Source organism: Vanessa tameamea, chromosome 6 (assembly GCF_037043105.1).
Source record: "Vanessa tameamea isolate UH-Manoa-2023 chromosome 6, ilVanTame1 primary haplotype, whole genome shotgun sequence".
Lineage (NCBI taxonomy): Eukaryota > Metazoa > Arthropoda > Insecta > Lepidoptera > Nymphalidae > Vanessa > Vanessa tameamea.
In genome coordinates this window covers 10,812,180-10,837,309 of record NC_087314.1, presented here as the reverse complement: position 1 = coordinate 10,837,309, position 25,130 = coordinate 10,812,180, and the positions used below count along the sequence as shown (strand labels likewise).

At 36.2% G+C, this 25,130-nt stretch overlaps 1 protein-coding gene across 5 annotated transcripts in view; it reads right to left on the bottom strand.

Annotated features, from left to right (window-relative positions):
• Positions 1–2,707: 2,707 nt before the first annotated feature.
• LOC113396395 (protocadherin-like wing polarity protein stan) overlaps positions 2,708–25,130 on the bottom strand; it is a 128,548-nt gene continuing 106,125 nt past the window's right edge. Inside the window, exons 12-56 of one of the 5 annotated variants that reach the window (XR_010309157.1) lie at positions 24,645–24,882; positions 24,134–24,338; positions 23,289–23,441; positions 22,765–22,985; positions 22,364–22,535; positions 21,966–22,261; positions 21,586–21,718; positions 21,007–21,206; positions 20,361–20,528; positions 19,943–20,117; positions 19,496–19,621; positions 19,012–19,252; positions 18,443–18,665; positions 18,220–18,362; positions 17,905–18,057; positions 17,155–17,309; positions 16,779–16,945; positions 15,917–16,189; positions 15,560–15,673; positions 15,213–15,387; positions 14,673–14,815; positions 14,129–14,312; positions 13,823–13,915; positions 13,386–13,495; positions 13,072–13,281; positions 12,782–12,968; positions 12,389–12,685; positions 11,995–12,231; positions 11,333–11,786; positions 11,055–11,196; positions 10,750–10,971; positions 10,378–10,598; positions 9,860–10,006; positions 9,299–9,496; positions 8,925–9,017; positions 8,720–8,836; positions 8,259–8,377; positions 7,915–8,091; positions 7,469–7,570; positions 7,144–7,366; positions 6,541–6,953; positions 6,079–6,147; positions 5,796–5,850; positions 4,987–5,091; positions 2,708–4,262 (exon numbers count right to left, since the gene is read on the bottom strand). Coding sequence is in view for 3 of the 5 variants with exons in the window: in XM_026634315.2 (XP_026490100.2) it covers positions 4,223–4,262; positions 5,796–5,850; positions 6,079–6,147; positions 6,541–6,953; positions 7,144–7,366; positions 7,469–7,570; positions 7,915–8,091; positions 8,259–8,377; positions 8,720–8,836; positions 8,925–9,017; positions 9,299–9,496; positions 9,860–10,006; positions 10,378–10,598; positions 10,750–10,971; positions 11,055–11,196; positions 11,333–11,786; positions 11,995–12,231; positions 12,389–12,685; positions 12,782–12,968; positions 13,072–13,281; positions 13,386–13,495; positions 13,823–13,915; positions 14,129–14,312; positions 14,673–14,815; positions 15,213–15,387; positions 15,560–15,673; positions 15,917–16,189; positions 16,779–16,945; positions 17,155–17,309; positions 17,905–18,057; positions 18,220–18,362; positions 18,443–18,665; positions 19,012–19,252; positions 19,496–19,621; positions 19,943–20,117; positions 20,361–20,528; positions 21,007–21,206; positions 21,586–21,718; positions 21,966–22,261; positions 22,364–22,535; positions 22,765–22,985; positions 23,289–23,441; positions 24,134–24,338; positions 24,645–24,882 (7,984 nt within the window). In the remaining 2 variants the exon portion in view is untranslated. The remainder of the gene's footprint in view (positions 4,263–4,986; positions 5,092–5,795; positions 5,851–6,078; positions 6,148–6,540; positions 6,954–7,143; positions 7,367–7,468; positions 7,571–7,914; positions 8,092–8,258; positions 8,378–8,719; positions 8,837–8,924; positions 9,018–9,298; positions 9,497–9,859; positions 10,007–10,377; positions 10,599–10,749; positions 10,972–11,054; positions 11,197–11,332; positions 11,787–11,994; positions 12,232–12,388; positions 12,686–12,781; positions 12,969–13,071; positions 13,282–13,385; positions 13,496–13,822; positions 13,916–14,128; positions 14,313–14,672; positions 14,816–15,212; positions 15,388–15,559; positions 15,674–15,916; positions 16,190–16,778; positions 16,946–17,154; positions 17,310–17,904; positions 18,058–18,219; positions 18,363–18,442; positions 18,666–19,011; positions 19,253–19,495; positions 19,622–19,942; positions 20,118–20,360; positions 20,529–21,006; positions 21,207–21,585; positions 21,719–21,965; positions 22,262–22,363; positions 22,536–22,764; positions 22,986–23,288; positions 23,442–24,133; positions 24,339–24,644; positions 24,883–25,130) is intronic. The other 4 variants (XR_010309158.1, XM_026634315.2, XM_064215117.1 and 1 more) reach the window with 4 other exon arrangements.

The following is a 25,130-nucleotide window of genomic DNA, read 5'->3' as shown; positions in this document are numbered from 1 at the left end:
TTCTTCAATTTTCTCGAATCGGTATTACAAATCTTAATTTCATTTATAAAATAGTAAATGTTATTTTTGTACGAAATGTAACAATGACAGCAATATATATACATGTAATTTTAGTATCGTATCGTCATTGGTACTGCGAAATACGGTATGGGCAACGGTCTTACGTTCACTCTTAAAGTATATTAACAAATATTGACATGTTAGCATAATTTATATTGTACCAGCGATTACGTGGAAGATTTATGCAAATAACTTCCCATTACTATACATTATAATATATGTGAAGTATATACTTTAGAGATTTTCACTTATGATTGAGAATTGTATACTTGATAGTTTAAGAAAAATAAATCTAGTAGCGTGAGTAGCATGGTAACCCAACAAAAGAACTATTCAAAGATACTTTCTACTTGGTTGTATGGTTTTATGTAAGCCCGTCTGGGTAGGTACCATTAACTCGTCATATATTCTACCACCAACTACCAAGCAGCAATACTTGGTATTGTTGTGTTATGATTTGAAAGACTAAATTGATCAATAAACCTTATTATTCATTAAAATAATACTTTTCAGAAATAACTCCTGTTTTTAGGCTCGGGTTCCACCACAGGACTGATTGAACGCTAATTGTGAATAACAGCATTGTAAATCTGTTTATTTAAAAAGAGCAACTGTGTGAGTTTCTTGCCGTTTCTTCTCGCTGGAGGCTGCTTTCCGAAACGGTGGTAGTGTTTAAATGTTGACGATTCAAAAACGCTTCATTGTGAAGTTTACTTGAATAAAATACATAGACACAATAAAATACTACAGGCACAAGGGACATAACATTTTCGGTTGGTGGCTTATTGGGGATGTAAGGAATGGTTAATATTTCTTACAGCGCTAATGTCTACGGCCGATGATGACTGCTCACCATTAGGTTCACCCATTTGCCCGTTCGATTACCTATATCATACAAGAAAGAGAATTACTACGATATAGTATAAAGAACTTTATTCATGTCTATCTTAAAAACAGGCGGCAAAAAGACATACCAACACCGGTACTTAAATCGTAGCGAACTTATTAGTATTTGTTTTGCTGGTGTAAGACACATGTGTAGGAATTTTATTTAACTAGCCTTCTCTTAATAAGTTCTTAATAATACAAATAGTACAGGCTGCAAACACCTTTGGGAACCAAGAACAAATTCTAGAGAATGGATGCCGCCAGTGATTTTGCCGTTCCCTCTTATCTATAACTTACGCTAGATTTGAGAGCTCATACGGGTGTATGTAAGTCTCGAGGAACCGCTCTAAGTCTCGGATACATTAGAAGTAAAAACTGAATCGGATTCGAAAATGATCCAACGGAATCTTATAATTTAATAACCGTAAGTAGTAAGCAAATTTAAAATGTAACATAAGTATATACCATAACAATATTGTATCCCCCTAATTCATACCTGTTTTTTTTTTAAATTTTATAGCGTATGCAAATTTGATGTTATTAATTATAATGAGTAAAGAAAAAGAAACTTAAACCTAGAATTTCTTAACCAAACTAATCGTCATAATTCATATTAATTATAAAAGATATTAAGATACTGAGTAATTGACTCATATGTATGCTACCAGACACGCTGTCAGATGGATGTTGAAAATGCGATATATTTTTAATCTTTATAAATTCGATCATTTTCTTGTGTACCTCATGGGTCATAAAACGACATTATTATTTACATGATTTAATAATTTATTTATGGTTTGTAATTTATTTATTTCGTTTAATATGCCAAAAACGGAAAAATAAATTGAATTTATTTTAACAAATACAATTAAAATCTACTATTTATACAAAAATACCGAATTGCTTTCTTCAATACTGTAAAGACTATTTTCAGTGTAACAATAAAGTTTTCTGAGTTCATAAATTTTCTTAAGTATTTGATGGATTTTGTTTTCTTCTAGGTTCTAATTTAAATCTGTAATATTGATTATATATTCTTATATGGATTGTTTATTCTTGTTAATACCATTATTGAATCAAATTTCACTATAATACTCTCAGAGACAAACAGAAAAAGATAAAAAAAGCTATTGTGGCTCATCTGCGCCATCTCACCGCTACCGCTTTCTTTCCTTTTTTCGTCACTGTGACATAATTATATCTTTATTAATTTTGAACAGCTTTTCTAGTACTAGACATATAAGACGATGTACTAAATACAAAATATTCAACATTAAAAATAAAAGCACAAAAGCATATTTATTAAATATGCTTTTATACCTTATGCTTTATGGTTAGCGAAGTTATGGAAGAATGTTATTATTATTATTGGTGCCTAAAATAGAATGTCAAGATTCTTTGAAGTAGGTACTGGTAAACCCATCTTAGTTACGCGATTTAGTATTAAATAGTCATAATTTTAGTTTAATAAAAATGTTGAGCGCTCTCAATCACAATGTAATAGACAGTATAATATTATAAATTATTGTAATAAGGACTTACTTTAAAAAATAAGATAGAAATAAGTAAAGTTACACACTCTTCAGAATTTAATAATCTGAGAGAGTAGTAAATAGATATATTTTTATCGATTAAAGAAAAACATTTGCACCTAACCCGATTACATATATGCATTGTACATTGAACAGTCGCCTTTTTCTTTCTTACTAAAAAGGAACAAAAAACATTTTTTTTAACAACGAGGTTAAAAAAAACACCATTTTAGCCATAAAATATTTTATTATAATATAAAACAGTTCAGATGCTACATTTGTACTACTTCTACAATAAATGATTTCTGTAAATGAGAATGTAGACTAAAATCACAAAGCGGAATGTAAAGTTTTTGAAATAAGCGTAAAACATTTTCATATACTAAGTGTACATAAAACACGTTTTCTAAAAAGCTGACAACTTCGAAAACAATCCTAATAGAGGAATTTAATGCGTTGATTATATGATTATTGATAATTAAAAAGCATCTGAGCTTGTAGTCCAAAACAACGTGCATGTCTACTAGATTTGATCATAATAATACTTAAAATATCCTCTCTTTTACCTTTCATCTCCAAATTTGCCTTCTTTTTATCCTTTTTTTTTTGTTTCAAATATTATACTGTACCGACGAAAGTGTTTTTTTAAAGTTAAATGTTTTAAATACTTTTTGCAATTTTAACGTGACAAAATAATTGATAGGTAGACATGCAATAGACTCTAGACAATTTGTTATTATAAAATATACATGATACACAAAATATAAAATCATTTGAATATTATGGCATAAAGACGTTAGGGAATAATCAAGTAAAGCTTTTTTTTATATTTCCCTATACAAATCGCCCCATAGGTACTTAATAGCTACAAAGTGTAAAAGTCTATTTATTTACAAAATAGGTGGACTCTTCGTTAAACGCTTAAAATGCACACAACACTCGACAGAACTGTATACCTAGTATTTACATTGCAAATATTTAGTCTAAAACTATATCTAATTTCAAGTCAAGCTATTATTAATAACTACGCGTGTCTCAAAATTTCGAAATTATTGAACATTTATTACAATTAATAAGTTTTGGTATCTTATAGAAAAATATTTCACATCTCGTATATAACTACACTAAATATCTAAATCTATAACTTACTCTATATACAACTGACTTTGGGTGACACGTTATTAGAAAGTTCTAAGAAGCCAGAGTTTTCTAAAGCAATCTTTTAATTTGCAAAAATATATAATCTTAATTAAATTTTATAATAATTGAATACATTCCGTACTTTACATAGATATTTTATATAACTCGTAATTTTCAAATTCTAACGATCGAATTATTTTACTTACACTTTTTTCTCATAGGTAATTATTTGATTTACTTTTTTTGACCAATACATATATATATTATAATTTTGAGATCTTTGAGGTTATGATTCCCTTTTTACAATATATTTTCTAACTATTTGAGCAGTTTAATGCAAAGGTGGATGTCAAAATTATGAAGTAAAAATAATCTACAATTAATATAATAGCGAATTTTATTCTACTTAAAGCAATAGACAATATATTTAAAAATAAACAGCCGTTATGCTACTTTATGGCAGTGAGCACTGAGTTATTTTGACAGTCTTTGCAGAAGTAACAGCTAACAGTTTTATTAAATGTATTATATTTTACAATTAGATAGTGAAATAAATTAAAATAACTAATTGAGATTCATTGGAAATCTTGTACTATGTGGTCTTACACTCTCGTTTCTGCATCGTCTTCAGTAGTAGATTTCCTGTAAACGATAAAATATAAAGTTGTCTTTTACATATTAATATGTTGTTTGTTAAATAATAAAACTAATTCTTAACTGCTTCCTTTGTCTAGTAGCTAGTAGCTTATACGGCTTATGATATATCAAGATTTTTTTTAGGAGTAGCCTAGCGTTTGGAATTTAGGAGTGAAGCACACCCGTGTGTTGTAAATGGCCTGAAGTTGGAGGAATCGTACACATAATTCAAGAGTTCACTCGCCTACAATATTATACCAAAGGGCGATGTCCCCTTTGGCATAATTTTGTACACGAGTGAACTTGGAACGATGGAACTTTACAATTAAATGAAATTATTACCAGTTACCATAATTTGACGAATGAAGCCATAGATAATTAATTAATTCTACTTAATACGATCTAATATGTTCGGATTCACATTTGGTAATCAATTGTAAAATCTATTTAAATATTAAATGATTAATGAAATTTTCGAAGTGCAAATGAATATTATAAAAACATATATATAATTCTATGACAAGATTACCTCAGAAACAACTTCGTTTATGAATTTGTTCTTTTATATTGAGATAAAAGCGTAAAAAATACACGATTATAATTTACACTTAAAATTGAAATGGTTGGTGACGTTTTGTTCTTCGATATTCTTGGCATAGAAGTACGTGACGTAAAAAGTGCATAAACCTGAATCCGAACATGTGTTCATGCTTACACAGATATATGTTACCTCCTCCCTACGGTGATTGTGGATGATTTCGCGCGCGGCAACACCATCGGTTAGCAAAGCAAAAGATGATTTTACAATGAGTGTTTCTCATACAACCTCCACCATCTATTGAACATTGTTTACAAATACATTATGTTTAAGTCAACCATGCTTTTCATACATAAATCCAGATTAGTCCGTACATATATTACTTTACAATAAAAAGTTATTTTATTATAATACATCATAATATATTAACAAATGTTAATAATACTTATGTAAATAAAGTTATTAAAATTAAATTTATTATATTTAATATTCACATTTTGTTATATATTTTTTATTATTAATAAGGTATTAACTACCTTATGCAGATTATATTATTTATTAGTGCTGTAAGCACTTATAAAGAATCCTCGTGCTCCGTTGTCTTTAAATTTTATTATAGTATGTACTTAAAGAAGTTTTTCATACATGATTTACTTTATCTGACGTTATCTTTATGAATAAAATTTAATATTGATAAATGTGAAGTACCTCTTGGCTTAAATCTTATCAAAGTTAGACGTTGTCTTAAATATAAAAATGGAATATTTAAATAAAATATATGTAAAAGGTGTTTAGGATGATGTTGACCGAGATTTGGTTTCACTTAAAAGTTTATTTTGTGGGTCCGAAGTGCCTTTGTATTATTAGGAGACTAAAGTTAATGATATATGATAGAAAAGATGTAAATAGTTTTTGAACAAATCATGCAATTTAAGTTGAATAAGTCATGCTGTTGTAGATTTGTAATAGTGTATTAGTAACATTGCAATAAGTTATCTTACTCGCTAGTCTCTCCCATACTGGCTAGTGGCGCTCCCATTTGTTGTTGAACTTCGCCTGTAAATCCCAAAAGTATTTAAAAATATAAAAGAAATATGTTCAGATCGATATATGTGACGTTATGTAGCTTTACTTTGTTTTCAACAGTTCAACGAGAAACGGCGTTCGAAATTTGGGTTTGTAACGAACTTAATTATACTTTGAACTAGTTTCGAATAGAATTTCGTAAGCATTTTAGGTAAAATATATTTCAAGAAAACATGACAAAGTTGTACATTTAAATACCTGTGTGTACATCACTGTTGAGTCGTTGAGGCGCCTGCGCACCGCGCACAGTTATATGGTCTTCCTCCGCTAAGCAAAGCAAACAAACACAAAGCCTCCTCAATAAGCATTGTATGTACGCTGTACTAATTAATAGCAAATAATTAAAAATATCAAAATAAAATCACAACAAAAAAAGAAACAAAAAAACTAAATATAAAACACACACATGTGCATCTGTGATCACTTAATTGGGAAGAAAGCAATCTATTATAAGTGTAATTACTATAATAACATACGAATTTATATCTGTGACTAAAAGTTACTTGAGCAATATTACTTCAATTACATACATATATATTTTCTTAAGTCATATTTTTGTCACGTGTGATACTTTTTTTTTAATGCTGGTAATACTTTTAAATTTTTTGCAACACAAGACATTTGTATCTCGCCACAAAAGTAAAATATGATAAAACAAACCTGTATACGGAAAGAGATATTTGTCGTGTGGGTGATGTTTCTCCGAGCCGTCCGACATTCTGTCGTTGTATTCATAATGACCTTCCATCTTCCTCTGATAATCGTTCTTCAGCATGGTGGCGATACCGGAATCTCGGAAATCTCGTGGAGGGTAACCGTCGTGCTCCCTCGTGGTCACCGTCGAATCTCGGAAATCTCGAGACCCGTACACACCGGGGTCAGTGTTTAAATATTTAGTTGGGCTGTATCCGTAATCCGACGTCCGAGATGATAAATACGTTTTTGAACCGTAGGGATTCGTTGGTAATCTGTACATTGTCGGGGATATTGGGTAATTTGGGTCGTACGGGACTTGCTTCTCCGTTTCGTTTGGCATTACTCCGTACATTAACTCGTCATCCATTACTCCGTATCTATTATAAAAAAGTCAATAAATAAATAAAAGGAATAGAAAAAGGAGAAATGGAAAGAGTTCCGAGAAACAATGCATTTGTAATTTCCTGATTGAATATTCTAATTGCAAAACTTTCCGAAATTCGAGAGGCACGTCTTCGTGTAAAAAGATCTATACTAATCATTATTACCATTTTTTTATTTATTTACCTGTTATCCAGCGGTAACCTTGATGCATCCACACTGGCAACATACGTGTCATGAACATTTTCCAATATTGAAGGCTTAAGTCGATGTCTACTGAGCTGGTACACGTCTGATGTTAAGTCGGGATTCGGCAGAGGATTCGGTGACGGTGTGGCCGGTCCAGGGTTCATCCCTTCTTCTGAACCAGTTTCTTGTGACCAACGACTCATTTCGGGTCGATTGGTTTCTGTAAAAGTGCATTAGGTTTTAATTTCGTTAGAAACTTAATCTATTAAATTTTGCAACATATTAAGGTAATATTCTGATTTGGAAAAGGAAGAGTTTTTACCATCTCTAATATGAGAAGGCCATCTCGGCGCAATAGCCAAAGGAGCTCCCTCTGTAATATTTGGTAAGTAATTTCCTCCTGTGTTATTAGGACCTCGATCTCCTAAAATCAAATAAAAAGAAAATTATAATCATGTATTTTTAAAAGAGTATTTACTGTGTAAGAAAGAGAAAGCGTCGGCCTTATTATTTTATCAGGATAGAGCAAAATTGTCGTAACTATAGACCTTTCTACAATTACGCCTATCTAAATAATGTGACTTTATCACGTTATTTAGGAATTAAACCAACAAGACCAAGGAGTTCAAAGTAGACCGTAGAGTAGACCGTGTCTTTCAAAGGATGCTTAAACATTTTGTTTTTTCGAATGGCAATATTTCCCAGGTTGCACGACTGTCGCTGTACATCGACAAGAGGGCAGGGCAGGGCAGGCGGCAGTACACTCACGGTGCGCGGAGGGCGGGTGGCTGGAGCGGCGCGAGGTGGTGTCCTCGTCGTCGGAGGAGTGGCTGGAGGCGAGGTCGAGGCTGCGCGCGGACGCCTCGCTCTCGCTGTCCGTGCCCTCCGTGCCTTCCGTCGCCACTTCCGTGTCCCCGCGGGTCTTGCGGCGACGGCGACTTTCGTCTGTTATTAGTACAGACCATTGTTTCAGTTTAGACATTTATTGGCTGTAAGGCCAGTTACTTTTTACTCCACTTTTAAGCATCCCAGTAGTTCACTCCAAATTTATATTTTTGATAAGATTTAAAATTACGAAATATGCATTAGTAAATTCAATTCCGATTTCTCACCATCTTTTCTCGTGGTCAATGAAGAATCAAATCCTCTCAAATAAGCCGGCATGTCACTTGCGCTCGTGTTGTAGTTAGAAGTAGATGTGCTTGTGTGACGAAGTTGACCGTCGCTGCGACTAAAATGAAACATAAAATTAAATTCAAGGTAGAACCATCTTTGACTTATTCAACCGTGGACCAAATTGTATCTTGTTCGTTTTTAAGACGACGACTAAAATATTATATGACTATCGATGATTAATTAACAACAAAAGCTAGTAAACCGGTATTGTTTTTACTGCTATTTTATATATTAGTATCAAATAATGCAAATCTGGTTCGCGATTACATTATTATAGAACATGTTTTTATGCCATCTCTTTAATCATCTGATATATTCAGACCTGTATTTTACTACGTGTCTGAAATCACTACAAACTTTTTGGACGATCCTATTTAAATAATAAAATAACACGAACCTATAAGGACTGGAACTCGTCTTCGTTGTGGACCTTGAGGTGGTAGACGAAGCTGATATTCCAATGTTGCGCATCTGGCGACCCGGTTCGGTGCTGCTGTGGTAGGCTAGCGCAGATCTATAACACGAAGTGATATGTTAAATATAAATCATTCGGCAGACTTATCTATTTCAACTTTATCAGATGTAAATTATATTTTATTTACCTGTTAACTTGCGAGAGATTTTGGGCACTCGTGCTGATTATAACAGACGTATCCGCGAGTGGTACTTTCTTCCCTAAGCATCTTAAAATCGATCTGTTAGAAAACAATATCACATTAAAATAATATAATTTGGATTTGGAAAACCATAGTTTGTTTGTAGACGCACTCTGGTGGTATTCGAAGCTTTGAGCGAGCTCACCTGGACACCAAAAACTCTCAACCACTTACTCAGCATAACAGTAGTTATGTGTCCGATCGGTTCGAAGGGCGAGTCTATGTCGTCACAGGGCTCAATGGAACATAACATCTACATATGTGTCCATAGCGAGGGATAGTACCGGAACACATAATATCTCAGCGAAGCTGCGACCGACCTCTTGAGGTTGTCCCGCACGCGCACGTTGAAGGCGATGTACCCGAGCGCGGCCACGGCGGCGTGCAGCGCCACGGCGCCCGCCAGCACCGAGCTCAGCGCGTCGCGCCGCGCGCCCGCCTCGCTGCCCAGCACCAGCGCGCTGGCCCACGCGCACACCAGCAGCGGCAGGCACACCACGCTCACCGCCAGCAGCATCCTGAGAGAACTGTCTGCACTCAACTGACCTGCCTCGCCCCGGGCCGGTCCATCGACACGTAGGCGTTTACTAGTAAAAGTAGCTCGGTCGTGTCTACACCTTTGTTTAAAACTTTTGAACACAATATTTATATGATTAGTTTATGTAATTTAACTAGTATTTTGCACCACAACAAAATCTAATACTCTGTCATTCTGTATCAATTAAATCCTGCATTTCATAGATATTCACCTATGCGAGACAAAGATTACAAAGAGTGTAAATCAATATTCCCAACTAGGAACGGTTAAGCTTTATATAAGTTTAGCCCAAAATCAAGTCGTAGCGTGGGGCTTAAAATTTCTTAATATGTTATTGACTTACCTCAAATTTCCAAAGCCAATGACGTGGTCCCGCACGGTAAAAGCAGCTCGCGTAGCGCCCGCCAGGAAAACGAGGGCGGCGCTCGCGTATATCGCAGCCGGAATGACCACCCACCATACCACTGCTTCGTGACAGCTCACCCAGCAGCTGAGTTTAAATAGATATTTAATAAAATGTATATTTGTTTTAATATTCTCTGTTAAAAACAAAATCCGTTTTATCTTTTAGTTTACAATTAGAACATCGATGAGTATACATTTGATCCAGATATAACGGTACATTGGAGTATTTTTTTTATAATAAAACGTTCAACAGGTTCTTATGTATTGGCGGAGAGGAATGACTTTTAGAAAAATTCGTAAGCAAACTTAGTAATAATTACTCTTTTATGCTGACCATTACTATAGATCCAAGTATGACATATATTTTATATGAAATAATTTTCATCACGACAAAAATGTATGCCTTTTATATTTTCTTATCGAACAATATGTCTTATCCGTAGAAGTGGTACTCACAAGAGTGCGTTCCCGTACTGGTGCTGGTGGTGCGCGGCGGCCAGCGCCAGCGCCACGGCGGGCGCGGCGTACGCGGCTGCCAGTTGCGCCGCCAGCGGGCCGTGGTTGACGTCCCGCAGCTCGCGCACGAGCCGCCGCAGCTGCCACGCGTCGCACGCGGCCCACGCCAGCGCCGACACCCACCAGTAGTGCAGGCCCATGGCCACCACCTTGCACGCGAACTAGATGCACGAAACATGTTTTAGTGGTTAAATTGTTAGTGATTTTAGTCTACTCTGCGGAAAGGCCCGTTACGTTATATAGACTAGCACTGGACCAACTCACATCATTATTTGTGTGGTTGTATAATGTATTAGCATAAACATTGGTTACCTCGTTTTGAACTAAAGAACTCCTCGCCTTTAGAGCTATCAAGTACAGCAGCTCAGCCATGAACACGCAGAAGATAAGATGCTTGTGTATGGAGTTGGAGACGGTGGCGGCTCCACCACGCATGAGGCATAGCGCCACCCATGTCCACACCAGCAGCGGCAACGAAATGCTGAACCCGGTGTATGATGTCACTGATTCCAGGAGGGACGGCTCCGGGATGAACTATTGTATAATATAAAAATCGTATAATCATTTACATCTAATACTATAATTATATATGGTAGGCAAAATAAATATAAACTGACCTCAATATCCACTTCGTCGACGAGAACAGCGAAAGTGGAAAGATGGTTACAAGTACAATTAATGAGCAGAGGTTCGTCGGAGTACGGAGACCAGTCGTAGTCGATCTCGGTGTGGCAACCAACGCGTGACCATTCCCCTGCCCTAAAAAAATTGAACGTAAGATTATTCCTACATAACTTGGCCAAAGTACGAAACACTTTAAAATATTTTTATTTTTTTTAATAATTCTTAACAAATAAGGATTTAAACCGATATGTCAATTTATATAGGTACTTACCCTCGTAATGTGGACCAATGAACGCATTGGGGATTAGTTCGTGAACCGAATGTCTCTCTATTGATATCAAGCCAAATCTGTAATCTAATCGGTTTCTTTAACCTCACTCCATTCAAGCTTTTGTATATCAACTTCTTTTTTCCGATTTCCTTGGTTAAATTTGCATCTTTATTGACAGTGTCATTTTCCTTAATCAGAGCCATTACTTTTGGTCCATCAGAGCTTTCTAATCTTTCAGCGACATACGATGAATCGTTTTCTTGGAAATTATCGTTGATGTACGGCTTCTCTTGTTTTTTGTAAGCTGGTTGAATAACAACTGGTCCGTGATTGTCTTGGTTGGAATTCTCGTCTTCTGATTGAGGCCAAGTATTATGTTTTGTCTGTATATCATTTGTGATGTGATTGTTTATGTGATTCTGATGCGTGTGTCCTTTGTTAGTATACATTATCCCTAAAAAAGTGATGTAAAATTAATTTAGTTTTAGAAACATTAAGACCTTTGCCTAACAAGTGGAACACTTGAACTGTTTAAATGATCTTAAAATAATTTAAACATTTAAGCAAAAGTTCTGATTTTTAGCAGTACCGTTAGCAAAAATATATTTTTGTTCAATCATTTGTACGATTTGTCAATCATAACTATAATTAATAGTACCAACCATCAATATCTTCAATGTTATTTTCCGAATTATCCTCGCTCTCTTTCGTCTCCCTGTACCAAACGTACTCGGGCACGAACAACGCCACCTGTAGTATGGGCGAGCCCACTGTTATGTTAACTCCCCAACGTCGGCTGACCGACTCGTCCATGCGCAACGGCATTAAGTGTGACGTGTTACGAGAATATTGCAAATAGGAGAAAACGGCGCGAGACTCGTAGTTTGTTTCTAGGTTATCTGTAGAAAAATTAATAAATAATAATCTTAGGCTTACGTAAGCGCATTATTTGGCAAGATTACACTTCCCTTGTAGGATTCCTGCCAAATTGCATTAAGCTGTTAGAGTTGTCATTAATGTATCTTAACTTTTATATTAACATACAATAAAACATACCTTGATTATTACTAATTCCAATTAAATCCAAAGGCAGTAGAACTCGCGAAAACTTATCAAACTTGTTTTTACTCTTCACAAAATTGTTATACTTTGGGAAGGATACGCTGGGACTCGATGGTTTTTTGTTCTTTACTTTAATGCCATAATATCCTGGTGTTTGTATAGGTGAATGTATAAAAGATGACGTGTCTGGTAGGACTACTCGTTCAGTTGTGTATGAATCCCCATAACGGTTTAACGTTGTGGGTTCAAATCCGTAAATGGATTCAGCTGTAACAATATCCACTCCAATCGCTAAAAAATATTTACCATTAGAACAAATATACTATAAATAAAAAAATTATGAAATCATATTGAATAAGGAAGGAATATTGTTCAATATGTTTATACCTAAATCTGATGTAACAATTTCAACAGGGCTGGTGTAAGTATCGTGTTGGCTCTCAGCGAGAACGGCTATGTACTTGTCGAACTGCTGTAATAAGTGTTCTACGCCTCGCCCAGTGAGTTCTCTAATGCGATGCCATTCTTTTTCATAGCCATTATTCAAGATTGTATTAGAGGATTTTATAATGTTCTGAAAGAAAATATCATTTTAGTCTGGTAGTATTGGATCATTTTCCATTTAATTGATACGTTTCAATGATTCGACTATCTCGTGTTTTCTGTCAAATACTCACTCGAACATAATCTTTATCTTGACTGTGCGTAAGATTCAAACCCGCTTGACGCAGTTCGTATTGTATAAGTTCCAACAGTATACCTTCCGCTACCAGCACGTCAGCTCCATACAACTTTGGCGTATTATCACAAGCTGTTGCAAGATCTTCCGCTAATCGAACACCGACAAATGTATTCACTTGCAATTCACCTGTTTCTATCTTGTGCAGCTGTAAGAGAAAAATATAATAACGTAATTATTTATAAGCTGTAAGTCTGTGTAATATTTAATAAAATTAACAAATCAATAATAATGTTTTTTAGTGTAACAGACCTGTTTTCTTAATTGGTAAAAAGTAGAAGTTGTACAGTTAAACATATCTGGCTCATGCCAGGGGATAACTTGCTTTTCATCGCACATACGTGTCGCTTTGCCGCTTGAGCCTGTAAGATATATAATATTATACAAAACTAGGAGTTGGTATAAATTTTTTTTTCATTTGACCGAATGTTGGTCACGGTAGAGTTGACCGGAAAGAGTTGAGGCGCAGGACGAATTGACGTGCTCATCGAGACATAGGTATTTCATACTGCGAGTTTTGTAACTTCTGGTTGCTACTAGCACTTTCTCGACAGTTTTTGTTCCGAATAATACTATTCTTTCTAAACTCTTCACCTTTGAGTCTAAAGTCGTAAAAGCTGGTCACTAGCTCAATGCATAATAAATACGCTTATAGCGGACGTAAAACAAAACGGAACGGAAATTCTTACCTGTTGGACAATCAGAAATTGCTTCAATACTAAACTTGGTCTGTGGCCACCATACGCCACCGGCGTAGGATCTCGGACAACCATCGTAAACGACTGAAAATAAATATTAATCTCAATACATTACAAATTTTTCTTTTCATAGTTTTAGGATGCACTAATATAATAAATGATATTGACTATTAAGTTACAAAATAAAATTTTATAATATTTTTTTGATGTCCTACACGAAGAATGAGCGACTTCTTATCTATTTTTTGTGATCAGAAAGTATCGCTTCGTTAAATTTACGGAGCCCGATGAGGATACCTTTGCAGCCGGCGCTGGGCGTGACCTCGGCGTAGACGTTGGCGCACGAGTCGCAGGCGCGGCCGATGACCCCGCTGCGGCAGTAGCACTGCCCCGAGCGCGCGCACGAGCCGTTGAGCGAGCCCGCCGCGTAGCACTGGCACGGGGTGCACTGCTCCGACCCCGCCGCCTGGTAGTGGTTCTCCTGTGCCGAACGGACGAATGCCAAAATGTTTATTTATGTCTATATGATATATATCGCCGTTAACAGGGAGGAAAGGTTTTCATAACTAATTCAATAAATATAGAAAACTAGTTTTCACCTACGGCTTCGCTCGCGTTTAAGGCGTTGGTCGTCAGATGTTAGGTATAAAAAATTAGCCCTTCCTTGGAGTTCAAGCTAGCTTTGTACCAAATTTCATCAAACTGTGTTCAGTGGTTTGGTCGGACGGACAGAAACATTTTGGCATGTATAACATTAGTATAGATTAAGTATTACGAAATATTCGTAGTAATCAATAGTGGTGTTGTCCTCGATTCAATTCAATTCAAAAGTGTTTCATACCTTGCACCGGCACCGCCCGGTGCGCGCGTCGCAGTGCGGGTGCAGGCCGCTCGCCACGCAGCCGCACGGCCCGCACGCGCCGCGCCGCGACCCCCACCACCCCCCCGGACACTCCTGGCGCGACTCCGCCGTGCAGCCCGACGCTGTGGGGAGACTCGTCGATGTTAGTGACAGGCATATTGCAGTTGCCAACATGAGATTATAGGATAACACATATAAAGCGTTCCGTAGCCAATATGTGACGACTCTATAATTACTCACTCTTCAACAACATAAATAAAAAGTATCGATCCGTATAAAATTGATGGGTAGGATTCAACTCCGAAAACACTATCACTGGCGAAGTAAGTAAATATTTGACTTAATTGACCGTTTTTTTTAAATATTTAAGTTATTGCAATAGTTTGTACTTAAGTATTCGGTATTCTTTAATTTTAAGTGTAATATGAGTCTTATTTTTATTGATATACTCACGCACAAAATCTCCTTACATCGAATCAGCCGCATCTTATACTAGTCTTATAAATGGATAGTCCTTACCTGTCATTACATACCCGTCGTCGCACGTGCAGTGGTATCCCTTATCCGTGTCGTCGGGCACGCACTGCGCGTGCGCACCACACGGGTTGAGGTCGCAGCTGGCTACGCACTGCGAGCCTATACGACCCTTGTCACAAATGCACTCCGTAGTATCCCACGCCGACACGCATTTACTCTAAAAATTATATTTATTACATGAGTTTTATATAAGCAACTTTACACCCAATTCAACACATTTATAGGAATTATCTTCATAATAATTTAAAAGAAAAATAACATAAACTCAGTATATAATTAAACACATTATTTTTTTTTAATATATAGTAGCGTTTTATAGAATAACTTACATAAGGTGGACAAATAGACAGCATACAGTCAGCTCGTGATTGGCAACCGTCTCTCACATTCTCTCTGACCGTAGGTCGATTCAATAAAGACTGTGCTGTTCCCACGCGTACATCCTACAAAGGAACACAAATCAATACATAGACTATACTGGAACTAGACCGGGTTTAATACACCATTCATCATCTGCCCATATTCGTCCACTGCTGGACATAGGCCTCTCCAAATGCACGTCACTGTGGTCTTTCTTCGGCAACTCGCATCCAATACAAATTAATAATACACCATAACAAATTTCAAATATCGAACCATAAATCAATAGTTAAACTTGGATGATTGTCATAATGAATATATTATACCTGAATACATCCTTCGAAGTATCCCACATCCGACGCGAGTAGACCAGCTGTGGTGTCCGGTCCGCCGATTAATATTTTCCCAATATATTGTCCTTGTATTTTATTGGCTAACATCGGTAGTAAGGCATTTCGGAGGCCGTAGTCAATGCTCACAGATATGTCCGTCCCCAACCATTTGATCTCTATACGATGCCACGCACCATCAGCAAGTGTGGTCGATGGTAAGAACATTGTTTCACCATTATATGAATAGTGTAAAAGGCCAGATTTCAGCTGCAAAGCAATAATTAAGGTAAGATAACTTCATATGTGAAAAAATACAATATAGGGATTTGTATTTTTATCGTATATTAATGAAATAAATATTTTAAATTGATATGAGTGTAATAATGTAACGGGATAAGTTTTTAGTTTCCCCTCCATCTTAGTTGAGTAATTTATATGTTTCAAATGGTTTAATTGAATGAGGAATTTGAGGATTTGAAGAATTTCAACTTTAGATTTGAATCGAAGTACTTTTATCACAAATTAAAACTTTAAACTTGATTGGATCTTGATTAAAAAAAGTAATTTATGTAAAAGTGAGAGTAAAACATTAAAAGGGATAGATTAATAAAAAAAATAGAGTTAAATACATTACGCCCATAGTCAACAAAATATTTTTACGTTAATTTTGAAATCTATATCAGGATCTAATATTTATTATCAGTGACTTGAGATAAGCGTCAAATCCGTACCGGGCTACGGGCCGCCTAGCGATATAAAAAGTCTTCCCCACTCCTATCACAATATTTAAGCTTAATCTGACGGGTATATCGGAAAACTTCGCTACTATTATTTAAAAAAAGGCACAGGAACTCACCGAGACGAGCACGGAGCTGTTCTGGCCGACCTGCACGGACATGAGGAAGGCGTCGAGCTGCCGCGTGCGCACCGACAGCGCGTTGAGCCACGGCAGCTGGATGGGCCGCAGCAGCGGGTTGAACGACAGCGAGCCGTCGCCGCTGAAGCGCCACGGCGGGGACGTCGCTGCGGACAGGCCGGGCGTGAGTGCAGTGAGTCATATAATATTCGAGGCGACACCTCTTGCAATACTGCTGGATTATGGAACCAATGCGCGACAAGCCACCCCTTTACTTTTCCGTTTTCACCGGCGAAGAATCGCTGTGTGAGGACAGATGAATATGCCCGCAAATATTACTCACTAAATAGTAACGGCTATGAAGCATTCGACTCACATTCAGCACAGTCCTTCCCCGTGTAGCCCTCGTTGCAGCGGCACAGGAACGTGTCCCACAGGTCGAGACACTGTCCGTCGTTGTAGCACGGCGCGCTGCTGCACTGCGACCGCTTCTCCGGACAGCCCGCAAGCGTTCCATTGTCGGCGACGTAGCTAAACAGTAATAATCGATTCATTAAAAGACAGAAGATAAAATACTCGTGCCATAACCAGGGCCGGATCTACCATATGACTTTTTAGGCTTCAGCCCAGGGCCCCGTGGACTCAGGGCCCCCCCAGCTAAGTCAAAGTCAAAAATAGACGATAATGTGAAAGAATCCATAACTTTATTAAATTAAACAGATCGTATGGTTTGCAGCCCTGCGAGTCCTGCAATTAATTAAACCCATTCAATTAATTTAATTCAAGTCTACGTTCAGATACGTCTTAGGTGGGCCCCTAAGTTGTGTTAGCCCAGGGTCCCCAAAACTTACGGTCCGGCCCTGGCCATAACAATAAAATCAAAATAATAATACTTTGTTTTAGTCAATTTATAAGCACTTGGATTTGTTACTTAACAAAGATTCAAAGAAGCATAAGCATTCTTGTGTTAGTATATTATTAATCTTAAGATTTTTATGTTATTATGAGTTAAAGTTATAGTTTTATTCATTGTTATTAATAGTTGTATCCTAGGTGTTAGTTGTTATCGATAGGAAATTCGTAACATATAGATAACAGTTTATGTTATATAAAGCAAATTAAATACCTGTTCAAATCAACGAATTTGTGATCAATGTAAAGATCAGATATACATCCAACGAAATCTTTATTCTTCACTTGAAAACTGCTGGGTATATTGGGCAATCCTCCAACCTGTAGCGGCCCAGTGAGGTCGAGGAACCTATTTAAAAATAACAATCTATCTATACATATAATAAAATAATGGAAGAGTTTTAAAAATTACAAATGCATTGTTGTTATGTGTTGGAATTATTTTTTATAATAAAAGCTAGATGATAATTAATATTATGTTTTTTCAAATACTAGTAATCACTAGTAGTTATTTCTTTTTTTTTATTACCTATGGCAAGTTTCTGTTGGGATGTCACAGCGTGGTGGCAATACTTTTCTCGTAAAGTTCGCGCAGGCGTACTTCACGCCAAAGTCAGCGCCACCCGCTAGTGATAGCGTTTTATCACAATCGTCTAAGATCATTGTTGCAGTCTGAGAACAAGTTGAAATTATAGGAATACGTTTGCAATAATATTTATTAAAATAAAACCAAACATTTTAATTAATCTTACCCGATTAAAGTATTCAATTTCAACCGTATGCCACATGCCGTCAGCGACGTCACCCTCCACCGTCACTTCTGTCTTCGCTCCTCCCAGCGCGAAAGTAAACCTCAATCCCGGCCCTCCACTCCGGCCGGCGTCGGAACTGATGACTTCAAGCGCTACGAAGTCGTGCCGCTCGTTGTATCTACCGTTGTAAAGGAGCAAGCCGGATGTTGTTTGAGTTGCGAATCTGTAGTAAAGAAATACATATATACTATTTTAGTATGTAAATTCACATTTCTAATTGAGAGAAAATTTAGGAACAAATCAATTAAATAAGATTTTATTCGACGTGAATTAGCGTAATCGTTCTTTAATCGTACTTTAACTACAATATATGATATTGCAAGACACTAGATTTAAAAAAAAGGAATTGGTTGATTTACAAACAAACAACAGACCTAAACAGATCTAATAGCATCACCAAATTGGACGGAGAGAACCTTGTAAAATTGCCTTAACGTCTTGTCTAAGTATAACAAATAATATACATCCGATGAATACGTATCAACTATAACAAGTATCACAGCACTTACTTTAATTTCAAATTGAAACGATGTCGTTTCTTAATCCCTGGGAATGTCAAAAACGAGGTAGCTGGAAAACTTCGGGCCTTAAGTTCGCACATGGCGGTGGTGTACGCAGTATCAATAGAACAACCCTGGCAGAGGATCCCCCCCTCTCGTCTCGCGACACACTGCGATCCGCTGCGACATATGCTGCCATCGCCGTTCATGTCACACGTCGCCTTCCTTAGAACGGTCTCGCAGTTTACACCTAAGAGTGGACAGATACATAAATCCGAAAATATAATTTATTCTACAGAAGCAGTATCTTATCGTGATTTGACTAAAATCTCAAGTATCTATAGATTATATAGCAGAATATGCATTCTTGCATAATGCAGTCTTATTAAATTTTTGCCTCATCACATTACACTTTCTCCGAATAAATTAAATATATCGTGTCAATGAAATACTCCGTGTAGAACTAATGTAGGAATAGATGAGAGATGCGTACCGGTGTAGCCGGCGACGCACACGCAGCTGTAGCCGCCCTCGCGCCGCACGCACGAGCCGTTGTTCCGGCACGGCGACGAGTAGCACAGGTCCACCTCCGTGTCGCACATGTAGTGCTCGCGGGACCCTACACGCATTGTGGTATATAAGAAATTTTGCCGAAAATACTACTCATATAATTATTTTCTCAATAAAAAAAACAGCAATGTTGTGTGGTCAGAAGAGTAAATGAGCTCTTTGTATTGTAGAGTAGAGACTAAGTTAACCTTGTACTGATACTAATATAAACAATATCCTAAGCTTAAATAATTAGACGCGATTTTGATACTTGCAATCTTTTTCTATCACACATATGAGAAAGAGATAGCAATATTATAGCAATATTTGTACTGCGAATAAATTAGTACAGATATTGTGCACAATAGAGTGGGCACTAATTTTGAATTACCCGTAAATCCCTGCGGACACTGGCAAGTAAACGTAGTGACGGGGTAGATGGGACGGAACAGCACTGAATCGCTGTGAATAAAACCGGATGCGTTCCCGAACTTTAACACTGTGAGGCACTCCTCGTAGTTGAGGCATGGTTCGTGTACACAAATGTTGTCGTCGAATGGGAGAACCTAGGGACATAAATATAGTTTACAATAATAACTAAAACACTTTTTACTCTATTCTATTTGGAAATATTTTTTTATACATAGCACAAAGCATAAATTACAAATTTGATTTAACAATAATTCATTTACTGAACTGAATTCCAGTTAATAAATATACTAAAAATTAAAAACCGATAGATAAAATTGAATCTCATTGTTCAAAAATGTAAAAATATAAGATATTGTTTAATTCACTTTTCCACTGACCTGTACAGTAGCAAGACGCGCCAGTGTCGCGCGATGCAAGTACACTCGCTCGCGTAAGTGCGTAGGCGAGTAATACTGGGACGAGTCTCCCCCGATGCCCACCTCTGCGTCGGGCCGACGCGCTGAGAACGATACGTTCAAAATGTTGCCCGTTACGTCGGTGTCATCCTAGAGAACATATAACTTAACATATATTTGCGTTCATGTATATTATATGATATCACATTACACACACGTTAAAAGCCTGAAATTTCCCACTGCTGGGCTAAGACCTCTCCCTTTGAGTATTTTTGAAATAAGACACATGCAGGTTTCCTTACGATGTTTTCCTTTACCGCCGAGTACGAGATGAATTATAAACGCAAATTAAGCACATGAAAATTCAGTGGTGCTTGCCTAACCACTGGGCTATCTAGGCTCTTATGAGACCAAACAAAGTATCAGTTATGGCACATAAAAGTTCCATCGAGTTTTATTTCTAGAAAGTTCAAACTTATAATAACAATTATGAACAATAAATTCAATGCCTTTAAAGCGTCCATGATTAAAGTACTTAGCAAATAGTATTGCTTGATTGAAAGTATACATACAGCAATAAAAAATAAGTTACAAGTTATCGGTAAGCTAAAAATCGATTAGTACTGACCTGAACACTGAATATATAAATGTTTTCTTTCGGACACGGTATGATAGCTGAGAGACCATCTATAAAGAAGCCGAGTAAAGGCGATAAAAACTGTTCCGCGGTCATGTCGTTCAATCGAACTGTTATTGAATTGAAAAGCATTTCTTCTGTTATCAGCCTCACTAGCAGCTGCATAACCGCTTTTACTTCATTTACCCCATCTAAAATTTCAAATGGTTTTTGGTCATCATTATTATTATTCGTAGCTAAATATTTAGCCGTTACGGCCTTGGGTTAGGACATGTGATTCTTGATCTGGCTGTAGAATATATACAACGTGAGAATTACTATTTTACATTTAAAATATACATTTCTGTTATTCCAGATATCAATACTCATGTCCCATCATGAAAGGAGGAAACATGCTTTAAAGTCTATGGATTTTAACCGTAAATATCTTAATTCTGTCTGTCGATTCTGAATATTGTTTTGCAAGTTAAGGAGCACATAATGAAAATAAATTAGAGATGGATTCTATATACTTAAGAAAATAATACCAAAAGTCCTACAAGTTTTTATATTTAAATATATCCCACTCACCTGTTACAGATATTTCCATAGTGGCTAGTTTTGGAACGTTTGTATTTAGTTGGGGTGATAAAGTCATAGACCCCGTTGTCTCGTTGAGAAGTACCAAATTCGCATTGTTGCCCGATAAAATACGATATTGGAGCTGCAAATAAAAAATGCTAAACAATAACATCTAATACACACATAATATTGATTTAAATTGTTATTTATGTTATAGTTATGAAATTAACCATTACAAATATATATCAAAATATACTTCAATCAAGTAGGCGTAGGCCTTACGAATATTTTAGAACTATCAACTTAAAAAAAAATGAAATCGGGTCGTCATGCGATATGAAGCAACATTATTAATATATATATATTAAAATAAAATGTTTTCATTTTACCTTGTCAGTCACATCCGCATCATACGCTGGAACTCTACCAAATGGGCCGACGGGAAAACAGTCTTTATAATTATTGAAAATAATCTGAAAATCCTTCATCATAGGAGCATTGTCATTTATATCAGTTACTAGGATTTCCACTCTGACGTCATTCCAGAGCGGTGGACTCGCAGCTCTGATTACTAGCTCGTACTTTTTTCGAGGGCTTTCGTAGTCTAAATCTACCATTGTAACCAATTCTGCTTTGTCAGAACCTTGACGAGTTTCTAATGAAAAACTATTCGAATCATCTCCACCTAAAATTTAATATTAAAAGTTTAATTTTATTGAAACGTTATTTCGATGTCATCAATATTCATTTCATAAGACATCTTTAAATATTTTAGATATAAACGAACCTTTTATGGAATAATGTACAACTGCATTGGAACCCTCGTCTGGATCATGAGCGTGTATTTCCCCAATAGTAGTACCGATGGGGCTATTTTCAGGCACGTAGAATGTTAGGCAGTCACTTTCGAAAACCGGCGGCGAATCGTTGATGTCTTCAACTTTTATATGGATTATTACCTGTTAAAATAAACGCAGATCATCAATGCATAGCCATTACCCAAAATTAATTTAATGATATGTTAACTATAGATCCATTTATATTCCATAAAATGTTAAGCCTAATTTATGCAAGCTTATCGAAGTCAATACTTGGCGGAAGGGAATTGTGTCGCAGTTTGAAGGTTAGGTGAGGCACTGTTACACTGGAATTTTGACTAATTTTAATAAAAGATAAAAATATACATACAGTAGAACTTTGTGGAGGAGTTCCGCCGTCTATCGCTAAAGCCTTTAGATCATATATTGCTACTGATTCTCTGTCTAAAGCCTTATTCGTCCTTAAAACTCCAGACGCTGGGTCAATTACAAACGACCCTTCCTCTCTATCCTTAGACTCCAGTTCGTAATGTACTCTGCCATTTAGCCCTACGTCGGCGTCCGTTGCGCTGACTTGAGTTACGGATGTACCTAATAAATAGTATAATTTATTATATATTTATGGTTTTCAATCATTAAAATATATATATATTATACAACACCTACTTTACGTAACAAAAATTAATAAACACAACTATTTAATTATTTAAATATACTATAAGTTTATTGATTACTACAGTACAACAATAAAAATCTTTATATAATCTTTTTTTTATATCCTTTTATATCCCTTTTTTTAATCTTTATCTTGTTTATCTTTAGATTTACTTATATAAATATAAGGAAAATGGTAAGAATCTACTTTCCGATGGTCAAAAAGTCCAATATACTCACCAACTAAAGCATCTTCCATAATACTTGCAGTGTAGAGCTGCTGTTTGAACACCGGTTCGTTGTCGTTGACGTCAACGACAGAGATCTCCACGTCTGTCGTATCAGAGAGTGACGGAACTCCTCCATCGCGAGCCGTCACAGTCAGCAGGTAGCCTAGGAACAATATACTTTTTTTACTTTATGTATAAGCTTCGTGTTACATTGACTTATAATATGTGTACTTGACGCGCTGTCTGAGGTTGTACGTACTATGTTACGGTCAATTGTCCACAACCCTTTCACACACGCAAGTCGAATGCGAGCAAGAGGAGTTGTTAAAAGCAGCGATTTATTTTTATTCTTAATAAGTATGGTAATTTTTTAGTTGTCATAAAACGACATTATATTTACACGCGCGCTTTGTTCACTAATAATTGATTTAATACTTAATTTTAATGAAATATAATTCTATATATTCTTGTAAACAAATTATTTCAAGATTATGGATGACAGATATCTTGATATGCCATTTCGCTTACTCTTTACTAAATTTATCTAAGAGGGAGCAGTACAACCGATATACCGACATAGATTACATAACATACCTAAAACTGATATGCCAAAAGCGGAAAAGATATACTTATTTTAACAAATACTAGTATTAACTATTGTTTTTAACAAAAAAAAATTCCGATATGGCATCCTTCTCGATCTTTATTGCATTCTCCGATAATTTAAAAAATATTCTACACATAATTTCATATGCATAATTTCCTTTATATCAACTTTAAAATTAAATATTGCCCGTCAAATAATATTTATTTGTTATTTTCAATAATGTAAACACAATGTCCTATCAGCCGTACCACTCATAGTCTCTCGATCAAGTAGTTTATTAGTGGTAATGGCGCCTGTTTGCGGATTAATGTGAAATTCCTGTTCATGATGTGCAACAGCTTCGTTTGATATTTCCGAACTGAGGGTGTATGTTATTTGTGCATTCACCCCAACGTCACTGTCAGTGGCAGAAACGACTAGCACTGTCGTTCCTACTGGCGCGTCTTCGAAGACCTGTTAAAGTGTAAATTAAGTAAACATTATAGAATATTTAAATTTTATTGAAATAATTCGAAAATAGGTTTTGCCAAAAATGAAAACGTTATGTATTTGATTGGAGTTATTTTGACCTTTAATTTGGCAACTATGACCATTACTTGACAAAGTGTCGTTTACTGTCCAAACAAATAAAATCCAATAAATTAATTGATTTATTAAAGAGTTAGTTATGCAAGCAAAAGAGTAATTAAATAACGATACTCGGATATGGATTTGGATTCTTTAGAGGACTACTTAAGAATCATCAAAAATAAATCTTACTGAAGCTGTATAGGGCGCATTTTCAAAAACTGGAGCGTAGTTATTCGCATCTGTAATATTAATATGGACCATGGCCGTGTCAGATCTGCCTCCAGAATCCGTGGCGGTCACTGTGAGCACATATCGCCGTTCTTGCTTAAAGTCTAAAGGCTGAGCGACGGTTATGAGTCCGCGACCGTTTTGTGACGTGATAGAAAAACGGCCTCGAGTATTACCACCAGTGATTTCGTAGTGTAATCTGAAAAAAAAAAAACATCATCAATCAAGGTTCATAATCCAAATGAATCCTATGCTATTAAATATAATCTATACTAATATTATGAATGTGTAAGTCACTCTTTGTCTGTCTGTTGCTCTTTCAAGCCAAAACCAGTAAAACTTTGTATGAAGCATACTTAAACTCCAAGGAAGGAGATATGCTTCTTATATACTTCTTTATGTCTAACACTTGACGACCCCTAAAATGCAGGCGAAGCAGCCGGCGAA